Source organism: Manihot esculenta, chromosome 11 (assembly GCF_001659605.2).
Source record: "Manihot esculenta cultivar AM560-2 chromosome 11, M.esculenta_v8, whole genome shotgun sequence".
NCBI classification, from domain to species: domain Eukaryota; kingdom Viridiplantae; phylum Streptophyta; class Magnoliopsida; order Malpighiales; family Euphorbiaceae; genus Manihot; species Manihot esculenta.
Window position 1 is genome coordinate 1,093,310 of NC_035171.2, and position 19,063 is coordinate 1,112,372.

At 36.0% G+C, this 19,063-nt stretch overlaps 2 protein-coding genes across 4 annotated transcripts; both read left to right on the forward strand.

Annotated features, from left to right (window-relative positions):
- Positions 1-205: 205 nt before the first annotated feature.
- LOC110626844 (uncharacterized protein C630.12) lies at positions 206-6,564 on the forward strand. 3 transcript variants are annotated; one of them, XM_021772970.2, is made up of 13 exons: positions 208-510; positions 1,471-1,530; positions 1,630-1,808; positions 2,111-2,246; positions 3,647-3,743; positions 4,045-4,104; positions 4,187-4,287; positions 4,445-4,479; positions 4,585-4,642; positions 5,121-5,195; positions 5,262-5,419; positions 5,539-5,841; positions 5,996-6,564. In XM_021772970.2, the coding sequence occupies exons 1-13, from the start codon at positions 358-360 to the stop codon at positions 6,243-6,245; spliced, it is 1,665 nt and encodes a 554-aa protein (XP_021628662.1). In that variant the 5' UTR covers positions 208-357; the 3' UTR covers positions 6,246-6,564. The 3 variants fall into 3 exon arrangements, with proteins under 3 accessions (XP_021628664.1, XP_021628662.1, XP_021628663.1); XM_021772971.2 differs by having other exon boundaries at positions 213-510; positions 5,539-5,796; XM_021772972.2 differs by lacking the exons at positions 1,471-1,530; positions 1,630-1,808 and having other exon boundaries at positions 206-510; positions 2,118-2,246.
- A 3,554-nt stretch (positions 6,565-10,118) lies between these two features.
- Positions 10,119-16,459, forward strand: LOC110627093 (ATPase 10, plasma membrane-type). The gene is made up of 22 exons (XM_021773327.2): positions 10,119-10,369; positions 10,455-10,537; positions 10,630-10,749; positions 10,977-11,075; positions 11,172-11,309; positions 11,427-11,561; positions 11,648-11,827; positions 11,966-12,172; positions 12,274-12,393; positions 12,782-12,901; positions 12,992-13,114; positions 13,249-13,353; positions 13,551-13,695; positions 13,876-14,037; positions 14,226-14,464; positions 14,568-14,600; positions 14,714-14,795; positions 14,988-15,148; positions 15,259-15,432; positions 15,583-15,765; positions 15,871-16,034; positions 16,121-16,459. The coding sequence occupies exons 2-22, from the start codon at positions 10,472-10,474 to the stop codon at positions 16,215-16,217; spliced, it is 2,853 nt and encodes a 950-aa protein (XP_021629019.1). The 5' UTR covers positions 10,119-10,369; positions 10,455-10,471; the 3' UTR covers positions 16,218-16,459.
- Positions 16,460-19,063: the final 2,604 nt, after the last annotated feature.

Consider the following 19,063-nt stretch of genomic DNA (forward strand, 5'->3'; position numbering starts at 1 on the left):
CATTAAAATAGTGATGAAAGTGGATAATCACTATTTAACGATGTTAGACACATTATGTGATTAATACAGTATTTAAAGTGATATAATTTTTTTAATTATAATTTAATCCATTTTTAATGTTTAATAAGAAGTTTTTTTAAAATTAAAAAAAAATTATTAAGGGCTTACTTGATTATTTTAAAATTTATGGGGTTTAGAAAAAAAAACCTTATTATTTTCCATTGTTATTTTCCTTTCCCTCTAAAATATTTCCGGACGGTGCAGAAGTCGAAGCCAAAGGTTGGGAATCCTAGAGCAGGTGCAAGGCACTAAGAAGAAGGCAAAATCAAGGTGGAAGGTAGGCGTCGGAGGAGCAAGATGAAGCAGCATCACAAGTTGACGCTGGCTCTGTGCGGGATTTGGGCAGCTACTATTCTTTATGGCGAGATGCTTGCCTTCTGGGTGCCCTCTCTCTGGTCTTGTTCCTGGCCTCATCTTCATCATCTTCCTCGTTCATCTGCCAATACCATGGTAATTCATTTACATTCATCAATCTACTGAAAATTGAAAAACTTTCACTTTGTTAAGCTACCTCAAGTTGATTGAATTTCTTTTCATTTTTTTTTTTCCATTTTGACCTTTTGTAGATGCTTATCCAACATTTGACTTATACTTCTTAGAAGCTTTTCTATGATAGTATCACAAAAAGATCGCTTTCTATTTTGCACCCTTTAGCAGCAGCATTATCAATCGTCCATAGAACCACTTCTGGTCTTGTTAGTTTATTCAATGATCATCCTTTTGTGCCCTTTTGTGTGCCCATTTATACGCTGTTCCCAATAGAAGTTCTCATTATTGGAATAAATTTATGTTTTTTTCCTCCTTTTTGCTAAATGCTTTTAATAGGCACTTGATTGTGGGGAAGTATCTTAGCAGTGGGAGTGGCAGAAAGGCCAGCTTGACCAAATGTTTTAAGCTGCTCCTCCCTCTATCTAAGACCACCATGGTCATGAGTTTGTTTGATTAGCTTTCTTAATACTTCTACATTGGGCTGCTAGTTACAATTTTACCTCTTTTATTTAGTTACCTGTACATTAGAAAGGAAGAAGTAAATCACACCCAACAAAAACTGTCTCCAATGCATCTGCGGCTAGGTGACTATACAACTCAGCCAGATTAGAATTCCACGTTTCCAACTTGTCACCCTCAACCTCAACTTGCTTTCTACCTCTTTAGATAAGCTTCCATACACTTATTTCCTCCTCCTAAAATTTGAAGGATATGGCAACTCACTTTTTAACTAGAAGGTTCTCATTATCAGCAAGGGTAGTTCTATATTTTGGATGAGAATCAGTGTCTTGGGCAACAGCTTTAGCCACATATATAATGAATACATCCTCTTTAAAGCAAGCGTATTAATTTGCATAAGCATATGCATAAAAAAGTAGGTATATAGCTAAAACCCCCCTAAGTTCCTATTGCAATTTTCAGATAAATGGAGTAGGATCTGGAAGTGATTATGTGAAAGTTGCTGTAATAGCAGATCCACAGGTGATTTTTTTCCCTCTCTTTCTGCAGCAACAATTTTTTCCTTTTTTAAAGAAAAAGTTGTGTTTTTTGTTCCTAAATGGGTTTTTCTATCCTTGACAGCTTATGGACAGAACCTCCCTCCGTCTACCCCCAAAATCATTTGCTTTGGAGACTGCACAATTTTATACTGATTTATACATGCGCAGGGCATTCTTTTCATCTATACGGCCTTTCAAACCTGATGTGATTTTGTTTTTGGGTGATTACTTTGATGGTGGCCCTTTTTTATCAGATCAAGAGTAAGGCCTGCGGATTTCTAATTCCCACTTGAAACTTCAATTGGTTGCTTCATAGTTACAGGACCACAAAGACTGCAACTTGCTGTTTTAAATAATCTTTGCCACTTTAAATGATTCCACAACATAAACTCTGACATTCTTTGACTATTACAAGACTTTATGTGGCGCTGTTAGCTTTGTTTTTTCTATCCCAATTTTTGTCTGCACGTATTAGGATTCTGCTCTTGAGACTCTTTTTCTCCTTAGCATGTCACTTGTTAGTTTCTGCTGTGGAATGCCCTTGACATTCTTTCAATGATAAGATGGCAGGAGTCCTTACACCGCTTTAGGCATATCTTTGGTATGAATACGGATGGAAGATATACAGATATTCAGGTTTACTTCATTCCTGGCAATCATGATATTGGCTATGCAAGCATCAATTCTCATCATCCAGAGGTAATTTGGCTTGCCATCTGTAATCATCATCTTGGTTTAGAGAACTACACGCTGGTTATAAGAAATCTGTTTTTTTCTTGTGTTAGCTTAGGTAGGTAAGTCAAGAGTGCTTTTATTGTAAAATTTTATGGACAAACATTGCCTCAGAATTGAAAATGAAACATATCCGTATTCCAAAATATAAGAGCTGAGTTGAAAATATGGATGTCAATTTAGCAAAAGAGCAAGCATTAAATTTTCATTGGGCAGAAATATAAATTGATTGGTTTGAGCTTGACAAGGTTCTGTTTGATTAATTGACTAACAGGTATAAGGTACATAGTAAAAAAGCCATTGTTATTAAGGCGAGAGGTGAAACCAAGGTGACAAGTGCCCTATGGCCTTAGGCAAATAGCAATAGACCTTTTTAAAGCAAGGTGCCATGGCCACAATTCACACACACACACACTTCTATATAAAAATATCATGCTTTTAGTTAGTTTAATAAATAAAAAAACCATATTGAATAGAAAAAAATTAAAATTAAAAAGAAAAAAATTAAAAAAAAAAATGCAACACACATCTATAATTGCAATAAGCCATAGATTGAGAAATGCAATAAGCAATAGATTGAGGAGATAAAATAATTTAGGAAAAAGGACATGCTGGTGTGTCAGGTCTAGCAGGGAGAGAGAAGAGGAGAGAGAGGGAAAATAGAGACATATATTAGGAGCACGAAGGAGAAAGAAAATCATGTTTTGGCTGCTGTGGGAGTGCTGTCTGCTGTTTGAAGAGAAACACTTGGTTGCTGGTGTTAGGAGTAAAAGGGGGGAAAATTTTGTGTTTTAGCTGCTGTGAGAGTATGGTTTGCTTTCTGAAAGAGATGGCAAGAGGTTAGAGTTTCTCTTTGCTATTTAAAAGCACTTAAGGAAAAAAAAAAAAAAGAAGAAAAGAAATGATGGCAAGGAGTTGTTGTTGCTTCAATGAGGCATCACCTCTGCTCTCGCCTGGCACCTCAATCAGGCAAGGTGGGGGGTGGCACCTTGCCTCGCTGGTGCTTTTTCATGCCATTAACAACGCTGGTAAAAATGGAACATGTTTGCATGTTTTTATGAGATCTGTTTACATATTTGTGATGGTACTCTAATAGGAGGTCTATTTTGGTACTGATTGGTGAAATTTATAGCTGTCTATAATTTTGTGGGTGAAATATGTCACAATAGGTTACAAGATTATAGCTAAAAGATTTGTTCAATTGCATGCATTTTCTTATCTCTTTTCTTTTCTTTTCTTTTCTTTTCTTTTTTGTAGCGTATATTTGATAAATATTAGCACATTTTCTTATAACTGTAATGACATATCTTATTTACCATCATCACCGGTATTTGCTCAATAAGCCATAATTTTGCCTTTTTTCCTAGGTTGTCAGGCGCTATGTAGAAAGATTTGGGATTAGAAATTTCCAGTTTACAGTAGGAAAAGTGGAGTTCATTGCTGTTGATGCTCAAACTCTTGATGGTAAACCAATTATCCTATCTTCACTGACCATATATATACACATTGTTATACAATGGAAATATAGCATGTAATACATTTTGCTAATTTGATTTCACGATCTGCATATGGATTAGTATGAATTTCTTGTATTCTTGGCTCCTGGCTAACAGCAACTGCAGTTCTTATTTTTCCCTTCACAAAACAATCTATTAATTATCCATACTTCTGGTTTGCCCCATCTGCTATCAGGTTAAAATTTTTACAACTTCGGATAGCTTAGAGGAGTATAAACCTAAGCATATCTTTATTTTGTCATCTCCAGGGCGGCCACGAGAAAATTTGGCTTCTGTGACTTGGGAGTTTGTAAAAAATGTTTCTACAGGTTTGTCTTATTCAGTTCTTATTTTGTTATCAATGAGTGTGCATTCACAAGTTACAAAATTTCCCCTTTTTCATTTGACTAGACATTCAATTAGTTCCAAGGGTTTTATTGAGCCATATTCCATTGTACCGGAGGCATGATACTTATTGTGGCTCTTACCGTAGTTCTCCAATTATCAACCAGGTATCTTTTGTCTGGTTTTACAAAGTGAAGAAACTAAGCAGAATTTTCTCTTTGTTCATAATTGCTGTTACTTCATTTTTTCAAGTGCTATGGATTCATGCTCCTTATTGGAGATTGTGGATCTGAATGCCTCCATGTGTTTCTTTTATATTCTCAGGCAATTTCATATTCTGCTCTCAGTGGAGAAATAAAGTGAGATTCTTGTCCTTTCTAATGCAATTAGCTCTGTTATAAGAAATTGTAGAATTTGATCAGCAGCTATTATTTTACGGTTTGATAGATGGCTCGATTGTGCAGGTACCAGAATTATGTTACTGAGGAATCCTCGTACAAATTGCTGGAATTAGTCAAGCCTGTAATTCATTTTCGTGCCCTTGTTCATCTTATGCATACAATGTTTGCTCTTAATAGCGTTGCAGTGTTTTGTTTGCATCCATATGCATGGCAGCCAAGTGCTTATCAGTGTCTGAGTTTGAACTAGGTTTTAGGTTACAAGAATGTATTCTGTCATCTGCCTTGTCCAAGCAGGCTCAAAGTGTAGATGCTTTTGACATTTAACGAAATTATTAATGAATTATCTGTGAACTAAGTGACAGGAATGACATGAAAACAGAGGGAGAGAGAGAGAGAGAGAGAGAGAGAGAGAGAGAGAGGAAAGATTCATTAATTTGTTTCTATATGTCTAAAACCGCATACAAAAATATGTAAAAAATGTATATGCATATAAACATGTTAGGGAAAATAACTGGCAATAATATGTATGATTTCTTGCAGGCATTGCATATAAACAGGTTAGGGAAAATACTGGCAATAATATGTATGATTTCTTGCAGGCATTAATTTTATCAGGGCATGATCATGACCAGTGTACGGTGGTACATGAGTCAAACTTTGGATCCATAACTGAGGTAAAAACTTGATATCTTGGCATTTTTAAGTTTTCGGGGACATGACTAATTGATAAAATTATGCAGCACACTTTAGGGACAATAAGCTGGCAGCAGGGAAACTTATATCCGTCTTTCATGCTATTATCTGTTAGCAACTCTGCAACTGCCAACGTTTCCATCCCAGAAGATCTATTAATTTCTCAACTTTGCTTCCTTCCATGGCAAACACACATTTATATATGGTAACCGTCACTCTGGATGAGTAGTAGTAGCAATAGTAGTTACCTTTGGGAGTTTTGGGGGAGGGGGTGAGTAGATAATGTTATCTAGTGAGTATTAACAATACATCATTAATGCCCAGGTATATTTCCCTGTTTGTTCTGACCCTACTCACTCTCCTCTTTTGGCCAACAAGTGGGGTAAGTTTTGGGCATCACTTGAGTGGTTTAATGGAATGCCTCAGACATTACGGCAGCATGTTTAGAGGGGAGAAAGACAAAAATGAAGATGAGAATTGTGAATATGAAATGATGTGGGATGCAGAAGGAGCAATGCATCTTGTGAAGAAAGTAGTAGATACTTCTATTTCACGAACAAGTGATAAAGCTTCAGTTGAAAGGTGTTTCATCTCTGCATTCTCGTCAGCATTCGTAAATTCCACCAAGTATTTTACATAATAAAAACTTAAAAATTGCATCTCCTTCTTATTGTGTTCTATTAATATTACTCTTGGGAAGTATTTGTTTTACTCTTTATCTATATGATTTATCTCTTGCCCCCTTCTTTTACCTTTCTGTTATTTTTTCATATGATGGCAGGGGTAATGCTGTGATCCGGCCAACAGCAAGAAAGAACATTTCTCAGGAGGGGGAGATTTCCATGAACTTGGACATAAATGCAGATGTTGGAAATGATCCAAGCATAAAATTACCAAGTAGAATAAGCAAATCAAAGACAAGGATCATTATCCAAAGACTAATGAGGACCTTCAGAATGGTGACAGTGATTGCTGCTGTAAATGTACCTATATACATGATGTTGCTCTTCAAAGATTGGATCGACCAGTGACCCTTGGAACAGAGCTTCAACAAAAGATTATGATTCACGGGAATTCTTACTCCTTTTATTTCAGCATTAAAGGATGTCATTGCCAAAGTTCTCCCTCTTGAAGTTCAACTGTGTTGAGCCAGTGCACCGGTCTGGGAAGTTCGTGATGTTTTTAATGCTTTTTAGCAGCTGCAAAATGTGATCGAGAAATCAGTATAGTTTCTTAGCTGCTTTTTTTTTTTTCTCGTTTCTCCCTGTGTTGAGAGATTGGTAGTTGGAACTTTCTTTTACTTCATTTATTTATTTGAGAGCGATGGCTAGCATTAAATTTTCACCAAAAGGCCAGTAATGGCAAGGGTATTATAGCATGTCATCGGGTCCAAAGTGGACAGCCTTGTCCATGTACGTGAAAATCTGAATCGAGTAAAGCCCAAAGCCTAATCCTTAATGAAAGTAGTTTGAAGTCTTTGAACAAGGGACGCATTCTTGCAGGCGTTGGTATACAAAAGATGAAGATCGAGACCCAGAGATGGGGAAATAAATCGTCAAGCACAAGCACAGTCTAATGAATTGAACCCTGAGATTGATTAAAAAGGGAAAGTGCTAATTTTCATTTATTATAAGTTTTTCTGCGATTTCAATTAAAAGTTACATCAATAAGAGGATTTCAACATAATTGAGTTTAAAATTCATAACAATTATATTTCCTTCAGTGATATGAAGATGCACATTTGCTTTGCGGAAAAGTTTCGGGATGTTCTGAGTTTCTTCTATTAGTTTAGGATACGTGTTTATAAACTTAACCCGAATAGTTTATGCCTTCATTTTTTTTTTTCTTTTGTCTTATAATAACGTGTAATCGCTATCTTGCTATAATACAATATGTCGCTGTTATGTTAAGATTTTTATGCCTTTATTTTTTTATTTTTTTGTCTTCTAATAATGTGTAATCGCTATTTTACTATAATACAATATGTCATTGTTACGCAATACTTTATGTATGAGAGTATTTCGTCTTTTCTTATCGTCAGCCGATCACTTAATTTCCTTCGGGATTTGTGTTGATATAATTCTAGATGTGTAGGTTGCTATTGTTCCATTGACCCATCAAGCTGAATTTCTTTCGGTTGGACTCGAATCTCACTTTGTCTGTTTTGCTGGCGTAGAGCTTGGACCGCATTTACATGGGTGAATCAGTGTGTTGGACTTCCACAGAATTGTAATCTGATCTTGTTGGACATTCACAGAACTGTAATCTGATCTTTTTTCCATGGGTTCAGCTGTGACACCGGAATACTGTTATCACTTCGTTTCACCGGGTTGAATAAATTATTTAGGATGGCCAACTTGCTCAATAATCAAAGAATGTTCTCTTCATTCCATTATTTGCCATTTTTGCTGATAAGGCAAAATTAATGGACTCTTTAACATCAACAAATAGCTTGTTGGAATTCAGCCAAGAATTTTATAGCTAAATATATAGAAAGACAAATTGTGAATATAATATCCATTAATTTATATCCATGCAAATATTACAATAAGATGCAAGACGTTCTTCCCCTCTTTTTGGGAGTTGATAACTTGTAATCCATGTAAATCCCAAAAAGACTAATTAAGATGGGAAGAAAAATAGCTAGTAAACAAATAAAAAAGGCAGCAACATGCAGCTGCCAATTGTGTACAAGAGAAACTTAAAACAAATTGCAATCAACCCTTACATCAGGCAAACAACCTTAAAGATAAACATTATATATAATCAACAGCATGATGAGGAAGATGATGATCCCTCCATGTTTATTTCAACACATACTTACTGTAAGTATATAAACTTATGTCCGGCTGGTGAAAAAGCAACATATCTCCTGTGCTTCCAAAAACCCAATTAATGGCGTCCTCTCAATTGGGTAAAAAAAAGTGGAATTGCACTCCAGGAGAAAATAATGTATAGATATAGCACACCGGACCAGCATATGATCGATCTGTGAGGCCTTATTTTGAAGAATATAGAACAAGAATAAGCAAGAAAAGATGAGAGCATAGTCTATTTATAGCACAAGCTAAAGATGCCTAGTCATCGCCGTGGATGTACCAGCAGAGAAGCATGGTGGCGCAACGGCGTAAGATGTAGATACGGGCACGTTGCTCCTTGATTAAGGAAGCACACTTGGTTGTGAAGCCATGCGTCTTTCTTCTTGAAGAGGACTTGGTTCCACACTTGTTGTCAGCCATGGTGGATATAGTAAGTATATAAAATCTAGGGTTTACTAGAAAAAAAGCTCAGAAAAGAGCTTGAGAGAAGCTGTGGGATCAAGAGGAAGTATATATAGAAAGGCAAGCCCAAAAGCCAAGAACGGGTAACTGGGTTTTGAAGGAAGCTGAGGAAGGGGAGGTGAACATGGTCAGGTTCGAAATCTGAGGTGTAGTTTAGTGTTATTACCAAGGTTAAAGAAGACAAGGATAGGTTTATTTATTATAATTTGAAAGAATGATAGATTAGAGAAGGAGCAAAGTGAGCATGAAAAGTGGAGAGGTGTTGAATGAAGACAAGGCACAAGATTTGGCTTCTGGGAACAAGCTCCAGGCAAGCTGGCCTCAGTTTTTAGGTATGGAGTTGGTTTGGTTGGATTTTATCTCCCATGAAACCTCACCTCACGTGGAGCCTGCACGCACGTATAGGTTGAAAAGAGCACGGTTCGATTTCTTAAATATAATTGAAATCAGATCGATTAAAAAATTGACTTTTTTAATGTGGTACGTAGGAGTGGACAGATGATTTGAATTGCTTTACTAGTAAGTTTTAGTCTAAGTTGAAGCAAAGAGAATGCAAATATATTAAGCACTTGAGCTAATGATGGCTTCTTCATAGAAAGAGCAACAATCCAAATTCCAAAAATAAAGGAGGAAATTAGACATAGCTGGATTTGTACTTTAGTGAAAAATGAGGTGTCTACAATGTATTGCCATTAATGAAAGCTTTATATACCTGGTACGTACTAGGATGATTAGTTTATGAAGGATTATACAATAAGATTTTGGTAAGAATCTTCGTGGAAAATACTTGCCTTCATTTCTTATTATATATATTAAGGATGTCTTTAATTTTAAATATTCCCTTGTAATTATCATTAATTAATGGTTATCCCTTATGTGGTACGTATGTGTACTTTACATTCTAATGATTTTGTAAATCTTAATTTTCGATATTCATCAGTTTTTTATTTTTTTTAAAAGGATTTATTTGTATATCAGTTATTTTATTATATTAAAGTATTTTAATATTTAAAATATGTGTGTAATAAAATAATAACCCGTTTTCAAAATTTTGTGCTAATATGGCCCAAATCCTGCTCTCTTGTTGGAAGAATTACTATGGCCTGTAAAATCAGAATTTGGGCCACAGTCCGGGCTTTGCTCCCAATACATAAAGTACCCAACTGGCCCATTGTCACCTATGCAAACAAGCAAGTGGCTTCTTTTTTTTTGAATTAAATAAAAAATGTAAAAATTTGTACTTTTAATGCTAATAAATTTATTTTTATAGAAAATATTTTTTACCATGCAATTGTTTTTTTCCAATATGCAAGTCTTCCTCTTGCCAAATTTATTTAATCTAAGTATAGGAAAGTCTAATTCTGCGTATTTCATTAATTTATAAATCCAATTAACTTCCCAATATGTCACCTAACTAATTAGCTTTCAAGAAGTACAAACATAAAATAAACCTTCCAAAGACGTGGGTTTGTATCCATGTATGTGACCGTTAGTTAGAAGGGTAAGTTTTGAAAGGTAGTTTCAAGCAAACGGTCTTTGAATCTTTCCTCCAACTAGGTTCCGCTTCAAGATTTTACAAGTCTCACTGTTAACACATAAAAAAACACACGTTTATTCTCTTGGATTTTGGAAAAATGGCAAAACCCAGATTGATTCAGGTAAGATTAGGATCATCAGCTGCTCATCCTCAACTGCCAACCAACAGTCAACTACCAAATCTTGATCCACTCGTACATTACTGCTCCCTTTTAAGTGTTTCCAAAACTTCACTCAGCTTCATTTCTCTTAGTTCACTGTGTGCTTCTCACACCATTCCCAATAACTTGCTAGTGTTCTCTTTTCTGGGTCCACTAGCTCTCCTCAGCTTCTAAAAAGTAAGTCCACATATTAATCAATGTCCAGGTTCTTGTCTCTTGATTAGTACTTTATTAGAAACATTTTAATTGGACATTGCTTCAGGTTCTGAGGATTGAATCATGGCTGAGGAGCTGGATAAACCATTGCTGGATCCAGAGAACTTCAATCGAGAGGGAATTGATTTGGTAAGTTGAGCAACAAACACATAAACATTTAACCACATTTTTGGGATATTTATTTTTATGATACTAGAAGACTTTGGAATTTCATTTTATAGGAACGCTTGCCACTGGAAGAAGTTTTCAAACAGTTGAAAACTTCGAGGGGAGGACTTTCAACTGAGGATGCTGAAGTAAGATTGCAGATTTTTGGCCCAAACAAACTTGAAGAGAAGCCAGTAAGTACTGCAGTTTTAGAATTAGCTTATACTGTGAACTTACAGTTAGTTTTTGAAGCAAGCAAAATAATCATTTTGGAACCAGAAATTGAGTTAAATCAGGAAAGCATTTTCTATATAGACTAATTTGATGGAAATCTAATCATTCAGGAACAATGAAAGAACAACTGGAGTTGAGAGGGAAAATGTATCAGTATATTTATGGGTATTCATTATACTTTTTGCAGGAGAACAAGTTTCTGAAGTTCCTGAGTTTTATGTGGAATCCCTTATCATGGGTTATGGAAGCTGCAGCAATAATGGCAATTGTCCTTGCTAATGGTGGAGTGAGTGAATGAGTTTTGCTTCTATTATTGATTTATAATAATATTGTATATGCATCTTTCCTCTCAATAATCCTTTTGCTGTAAATGCAATTTCAGGGAGAAGGTCCTGACTGGCAGGATTTTGTGGGGATCATTTGCCTACTGTTAATAAATTCAACAATTAGTTTTATAGAAGAAAATAATGCTGGGAATGCTGCAGCTGCACTTATGGCTCGCTTGGCTCCCAAAACAAAGGTGTGCAGCATTCCTGAGAATTCTAACTAACATCTAAGGAAATAAATTAAAAATATGTAAATGTCCTGAACAATGCAGAATTTTTGTATTCTGACTCATTCACCTCTCTTTATTCAGGTCCTCAGAGATGGACAGTGGCAAGAGGAAGATGCAGCAATTTTAGTACCAGGAGATATAGTTAGCATTAAGCTTGGAGATATCATCCCTGCAGATGCTCGACTGCTCGAAGGAGATCCACTAAAAATTGATCAGGCAACTTCTTCTCTCAACTTGTCCTGCTTTTCCCCCTGTATTAATCTCATTGAATCCTGTAATCAAGTAAACCATTTTCTGTGCAGTCAGCTCTTACTGGAGAATCTCTCCCTGCCACCAAGAGGACAGGTGATGAAGTATTTTCTGGTTCAATATGCAAGCATGGTGAAATTGAAGCTGTGGTTATAGCAACTGGAGTTAACACCTTCTTTGGAAAAGCAGCACATCTGGTTGATTCCACTGAAGTTGTTGGACATTTTCAGAAGGTAATCGTACAAGACTAAAAATTTAGCCTGAAAAGACTCTCCCTAGAAACCGAAATTTCGCATTAGACTGTCCGTAAAACAACTTGACAAATACTTCTGTACATTAAGATATGATGTGGTTAAAATGTTCTGTGACAGGTCCTTACCTCCATTGGGAATTTTTGTATTTGCTCTATAGCTGTGGGAATGATTCTTGAAATCATTGTCATGTTCCCAATTCAGCACCGATCATACAGAGATGGAATCAACAATCTCCTTGTTCTCTTGATTGGAGGAATACCTATAGCTATGCCAACAGTGTTGTCTGTTACGCTTGCAGTTGGTTCTCACCGCCTATCTCAGCAGGTTGAATCTTAATTCGGTATAACTATACACATAACAGAATGTGTCACAATGAATACTTAATCAAACTAATGGAATTCTTGATAAACTCTATTCTTTTTAAGGGTGCCATTACAAAGAGGATGACTGCAATTGAAGAAATGGCAGGAATGGATGTTCTCTGCAGTGACAAAACTGGAACTCTCACCTTGAATCGCCTTACAGTTGATCGCAACCTTATCGAGGTACAAAATCTGATATATTACGTATATAATTGGATTTAGATTTACATTGATATGATTTGATCACTGAGTCATAGGGGCAAATAAGAAAATCTTTTTTGGCTAATGATTATTACCTTCATAGTTATCACACAATGATACCATAAGCAGAAAACCCTGTTTCTGAACAGAGATTTTAGTCAGCCTCAGGCAATTTTTTAAAATTTCACTCTCAAATTTTGAACATGGAAGGTACTTCAAAATCAACAACCAGAAATTATATGCATAAAACGTTTGGTTTTACTTTACCATTCTGATATCATTGAAAAGCTTCTGTACTCTTAACTGCTTCTGCTCCTTCCATTGCCTAATTTGTGGGCAATCCTAATGATTGATCACATATGTGGAACAGGTTTTTAACAAGGATATGGACAGAGAAATGATTGTGTTGCTTGCAGCCAGAGCATCCAGACTGGAGAATCAGGATGCTATTGATGCAGCTATAGTTAACATGCTTGCTGATCCAAAGGAGGTAAAAAAACAAAAGTTAATTTGTTGTTCTTTTGAGAGGGTGTATAATTGTACAAAGGAAAAAATTTTGATCTCACCTTCTTGACTACAGGCACGTGCAAACATCAAAGAAGTGCATTTTCTGCCCTTCAATCCGGTGGACAAACGTACTGCAATTACATACATTGACTCTGATGGTAACTGGTATCGTGCCAGCAAAGGAGCTCCTGAACAGGTACACTTCAACTTCAGAATCTCACATTGCCAGTTTATGACTCTAAGAAAGCTACACCACAAGCTTTATAAATAACCCCACAAGGTACATGTTTGTGGAAGTAAGAAATCTAATTTAGTTTTGCATAAGTTCAGATACTAAATCTGTGCCAAGGGAAGGATCAGATTGCTGGAAAAGTCCATACCATCATTGACAAATTTGCTGAAAGAGGCTTGCGATCTCTTGGAGTTGCATTTCAGGTATACAGCTGGAACCCATCTTCCTTATTCATTGATTCAAGTTGTGTGAGTAGAAAACATAAAATTTATACCCATGGAATGAAAGTGATTCACATGCTTCTCTCATTTTTTTTCAGAAATAGTTAAGAAAAATTTTCTCTCTGGTATCAAAAATTTTTCTTTCTGAGTACTTCATTTCCAGCAACCCATCTATGCAGGAAGTACCTGAGAAGAATAAGGATAGTCCTGGAGGTCCTTGGACATTTTGTGGGTTGTTGGCCTTGTTTGATCCTCCTAGACATGACAGTGCTGAGACCATCCGTAGAGCACTTAACCTTGGAGTTTGTGTTAAGATGATTACAGGTCCCTGCAGATTCCTTGTGATATTCAAATATGCTTTATATATTTAATACTGGAAAGAGTCATCTTATGGATTTAGTAGGAATTCAGTATGCTTCCATTATTAACGTTTTTCTTAGATCCCCTATATCCTTTGGCAGAACTGAAGAAGGAAAAACTAAAATTGTTAATTTGCAAATTTAGGTGATCAGCTGGCAATTGCAAAGGAGACAGGAAGAAGACTTGGAATGGGAACAAACATGTACCCCTCTTCATCACTTCTGGGTAGAGACAAGGATGAAAATGAAGCTGTTCCAGTGGATGAGCTCATTGAGAAGGCAGATGGCTTTGCTGGTGTATTCCCAGGTATTTGAAATACAGTTGGTATTGACTAGAATATATAATATCCTTCCAATGGTTATTTTTCTTTTTCGGTTACAATAGAATGTCAAAATATAGCATGCCTTTTCCAAAAATTAATCTACAGCAGGGAAATTTATGACTGCATATTCATCTCATGATCCCTTTTATTGTGACTGTTGTGCAACTTCCAGAACACAAATATGAGATCGTAAAAATCCTACAAGAAAAGCAGCATGTGGTTGGGATGACTGGAGATGGAGTAAATGATGCTCCTGCCTTAAAGAAAGCAGATATTGGTATAGCAGTGGCAGATTCTACAGATGCTGCAAGAAGTGCTGCAGATTTGGTGTTAACTGAGCCTGGTTTAAGTGTGATTGTCAGTGCTGTCTTAACTAGCAGAGCTATATTCCAGAGAATGAAGAACTACACGGTGATGTATCAATCCAATCCCTCTCTCTATATATAGGATTCATTTAATGAAGAAAACAAAAATGTGAAGGAAAGAAACTGATAATACTGTATGCAATGTGCAGATATATGCCGTCTCCATTACCATTCGTATTGTGGTAAGCTGGGTTTCATTGTGCAAAAATTTCATGAACAGAAGCTAGAATTAAGATTTTTTATTCTTTTTTTTTTTCAACTTTGGATTGATGTTTGAAATATAATTTCTTTGCAGCTTGGTTTTGTGCTTCTTGCCTTGATATGGGAATATGACTTCCCACCTTTTATGGTTTTGATCATAGCAATACTCAATGATGGTAATGTGTCCAACCATGTCAAGCATTACAGTTCTTTTCTAGTTGACACGGATCAAATTTCAAAATGAAGAGCCAGATAATTGAATTATATTCTTGTCAGTTATATCTGTGATCCTTGTAAAAGAATTTCAGGAAGGAATTAGTTTTAAAAGATATGCATTCAACTGAAGAATTTCCCTGTGTTGTATTTAGGGACTATAATGACTATTTCCAAGGATCGGGTTAAGCCATCTCCAAGGCCAGACAGTTGGAAGCTCCCAGAGATATTTGCCACTGGTATTGTCATTGGGACATACCTAGCTTTGGTCACTGTCCTGTTTTATTGGGTTGTGATTAGCACTAATTTCTTTGAGGTATCAATATCAGACTTCCTGTTATGTCTGAACATTGCAAACTTGCAATAAATATCATTTGTTATTCCGGATACAGATATTTTTAGCCATTAATCATCTATATGTTGCAGAGGACCTTCCATGTAAGATCTCTGTCAAGCAATACTGAAGAAGTTTCCTCTGCTATATATCTGCAAGTCAGCATCATCAGCCAGGCTCTCATATTTGTTACACGTAGTCAAAGTTGGTCGTTTATGGAGAGGCCTGGCGTTCTCTTGATGTGTGCATTTGTGGTGGCTCAACTGGTAAGATTTGGTCAATCAATGCTCCTATAAAGGGCTTCATTCTGCAATGTTCTACGAAAATCTTTCCTTCAGGAAGTGTATGCTGAAGCCGATCTTTGATCAAACTATACTGTGAATGATTTTTAAAATCTTTCTGTTGCCCATGTGTAGGTGGCTACCTTGATTGCTGTATATGCACATATTAGCTTTGCTTATATTAGAGGCATTGGATGGGGATGGGCTGGTGTTATTTGGTTATATAGTTTGATCTTCTACATTCCTCTGGATATTATCAAGTTTACCGTTCGTTACGCTTTGAGTGGAGAAGCATGGAATCTCTTATTTGACAGAAAGGTTAGTGCTGCCATTGATGTTTCAATCATTCAGCTCTAGACTAAGGACTCTTACCTTGGCATGAAATGATTATTAATAGTTCCCTTTCCTTTGTTGATCCAACAGACAGCTTTTAGTTCAAAGAAAGATTATGGAAAGGAAGATAGAGCAGCCAAGTGGATAATGTCGCAGAGGAGTCTACAGGGGTTGATGGCTGCAGATCTGGAGTTCAATGGCTGGCGATCCTCTTTGATTTCTGAACAAGCCAAGCGGCGAGCTGAAATAGCCAGGTAGATATGATCTTCAGACTCTGTTCACAGTTTGATTTTTTTCAAGTGATCTTTTATGAATGCAAAGTAACCTTTCAATCATGCAGGCTTAGGGAGATTCATACGTTGAGAGGACATATGGAATCAGTAGCAAGGCTTAAGAATCTGGACTCGAATGTGATCCAATCATCTTATACAGTTTGAAAACTTGGCAGCAGCTGCTGCTTCCATGATCAATTCCAAGCATAATCTGCAAAAAGAATTGAACTTTGTTATACAAAAGTCATTTGGAATGGCACCAGCGATTCATTTAGAACTTCGATGGAATTTTTTTGAGTTCCTGAGAGTTTGAATAGAAAAGATAATTGATGTTGAACTTTTTAAATTCTTATTGTTGTGGCAAGGATTTCATGTAATGATTTGTTAGATTAAAAAAAAAATACTTCTTACTTTTATTTTTTTTCGCATTTTTAATTTAATTCTTTTATTTTGTGTTTTATATATTATTCTCAAATTAATTATATAAATAAATACTGTAAGCAAAAAGTTTTAATATATTATGTTAAACATTTTCTTAAAGTAATATTAAGAATAATTAAAATTTTAAAATTATTTTATTTTATTGTCCATTGCCATCACTGAAATTATAGTCATAGAACTTGAACTCTTATAACTACAACAAAGCTGGCTTTTTGTGACGATGTTTCTCGTCGCCAAAAGTTCTATAGATGAAGCCAACACTAAGTTGAATCAGGCCGCGGTTATATATACGCCAACGAAATGCATTTCACAGCTAAAACTACCATATGCTGACTCGATCTCATTGGTGTGCACCCGTTTACAATCTTATGTGGTAAACTAAAAGATATATACTGATAACCACCAGACTTCCTCTACCCTGGACGAGGTCGAGTCCAAGAGGAGAATAATGACCCAAAGTCCATCAAGCTCTCCTTAGGCTGACCATCTTTTTTTATTTTGCAGGTTTTTTAATCAAATAGAATATTGAGAGACTAATTTGATGGACCCATATGAGGGAGCAAGAAGAAAATCAGATCTATCATGGAATAAAAGAAAGATCAGATTTATCAATTGGCGCTGTCTGTGTGGACGAAAGAGATTTTTACTATCTCTAAAGTTCCTAAATTCACCTATTGAAATCCACATGAAGGTATGAAAGTTTATACAAAAATAAAGTTAGAGGTTTACAATAACCCAACTTAAAAAAAAAATTCATTATGTTCAGGAATAGTTTGATAGTCTGTCAGATAGTTTATTTTAATATTATTTATTAAATCTTATTACTACCAACTTTTTTTTTGAAATCTGGTGAAGTGAAATTTCAGATCGAAATACTTATTTATGAGTATAAAATTTTAATATTTTCTATAGAAAAAAAAAATAAATAAATAAAAATAAGTGATGTATATATTTGTTGAAATTGTGAGGTCGGCCGTATATATGTTATAAAAGTTAGATGGACAGGTCAGTTATAGAGTCATAAGTTAGTAAATTAGAGAGAAAATTAATAAATAAAAAATAAAATAAAATAAAAAAGAAGGATCTGCGAGAAAAAATGAAGCAGGTTATGTAGATTGGACAGTTCTCTGACTGGATAACAAATAGGCGAGGTCGGACTGCACAATAAATGATGAAAAATAGATCGGCGCAAGAGTTCAGGTGAAAAGACTCCAACCGTTCAAAATTGCCTTTTGATGTGTATACTTATTATTTTGCTTTAGAATTTCAAGACTACATTTAATTACTGGCAATTGTTTTTTATTAATTATTATTGAATACAAAAGATTTCATAAATTATTAAAAGATATGCTTTGCATGTAAATAATAATGCTAATTTTAATTAAAGTATATTTCTCTGACTTTAAATATTTTGATAATTGCTTACATAACATTAAAATTCAAGTATTATCATGACAATTTTATTATTAATGTTAGCACATACATTCCTAAGAAAAAGATCATGTATTTTATGGATTGAAAAATTTTGGAGAAAATTACACATGCAAAATATTATTTATTGAATCTCTAAATTGCATGAATTAATATTGTTAGTTAGAGCTAATATTTACATTCATCTGAAATATGAAACTAAGTGACATGTGCGACATATTATTTATTGATGAATATTATTGAATTAACAACGAGCATTCTCGTTATATGCGCTCTGTGCAAGCTCTTATTTTGCAAAAAAAATTCTGAATCATAAGTGAAAACCTCAGTGAGTTAGGTGACCGGCCTCGAAAAATGACTCCGGCACCACAAAACCGGCTGAGATGACGAAGCGATAGTAAGGCCAATGAGCCTGAATCCTATGCTAGGCTAGAGAGCCTAGAAGTGACATAAAGGCCTAAAAGCCTAAATCTTGCGCAAGATTTCAGTGAGGTAGGTGACCGGCCTCGGAAAATGACCCCCGGCACCACAAAACCTGCTAAGATGACGAAGCGACAGTAAGGCCAATGAGCATGAATCCCATGCAAGGCTAAAGAGCCTAGAAGCGACAGTAAGGCCTAAGAGCCTGAATCTTGTGCAAGACCTCAATGAGGTAGGTGACCGGCCTAGGAAAATGACTCCCGGCACCACAAAACCGGCTAAGATGACGAAGCGACAGTAAGGCCAATGAGCCTGAATCCCATGCAAGGGTAGAGAGCCTGGAAGCGACAGTAAGGCCTAAGAGCCTGAATCTTACACAAGACCTCAGTGAGGTAGGTGACCGGCCTCGGAAAATGACCCCGGCACCACAAAGCCGGCTGAGATGATGAAGCGACAGTAAGGCCAATGAGCCTGAATCCCATGCAAGGCTAAAGAGGCTGGAAGCGACAGTAAGGCCTAAGAGTCTGAATCTTGAGTAAGCCCTCAGTGAGGTAGGTGACTGGTCTCGGAAAATGACCGCCAGCACCACAAAACCGAGCTGAGAGGATGAAGGGAACTATTCTTTCGCATTTTATTAAAAAAAAAATACTGTATGCTCACAGCAAACAGCGGCATAAGATGACAACACGCAAAAACAACTCATAAGAATACAACTCTGA

What these genes read in the sequence shown, in the direction of transcription:
- LOC110627093 (XM_021773327.2), top strand. Translation starts at nt 10,472, where the DNA reads ATGGCTGAGGAGCTGGATAAACCATTGCTGGATCCAGAGAACTTCAAT. An exon ending in CCATTACCATTCGTATTGTG is followed by an intron (nt 14,601 to 14,713) that starts GTAAGCTGGGTT and finishes ATTTCTTTGCAG; the next exon opens with CTTGGTTTTGTGCTTCTTGC. An exon ending in TTAGCACTAATTTCTTTGAG is followed by an intron (nt 15,149 to 15,258) that starts GTATCAATATCA and finishes TATATGTTGCAG; the next exon opens with AGGACCTTCCATGTAAGATC.
- LOC110626844 (XM_021772970.2), top strand. Translation starts at nt 358, where the DNA reads ATGAAGCAGCATCACAAGTTGACGCTGGCTCTGTGCGGGATTTGGGCA. An exon ending in TGTAAAAAATGTTTCTACAG is followed by an intron (nt 4,105 to 4,186) that starts GTTTGTCTTATT and finishes TCATTTGACTAG; the next exon opens with ACATTCAATTAGTTCCAAGG. An exon ending in GCATTCGTAAATTCCACCAA is followed by an intron (nt 5,842 to 5,995) that starts GTATTTTACATA and finishes ATATGATGGCAG; the next exon opens with GGGTAATGCTGTGATCCGGC.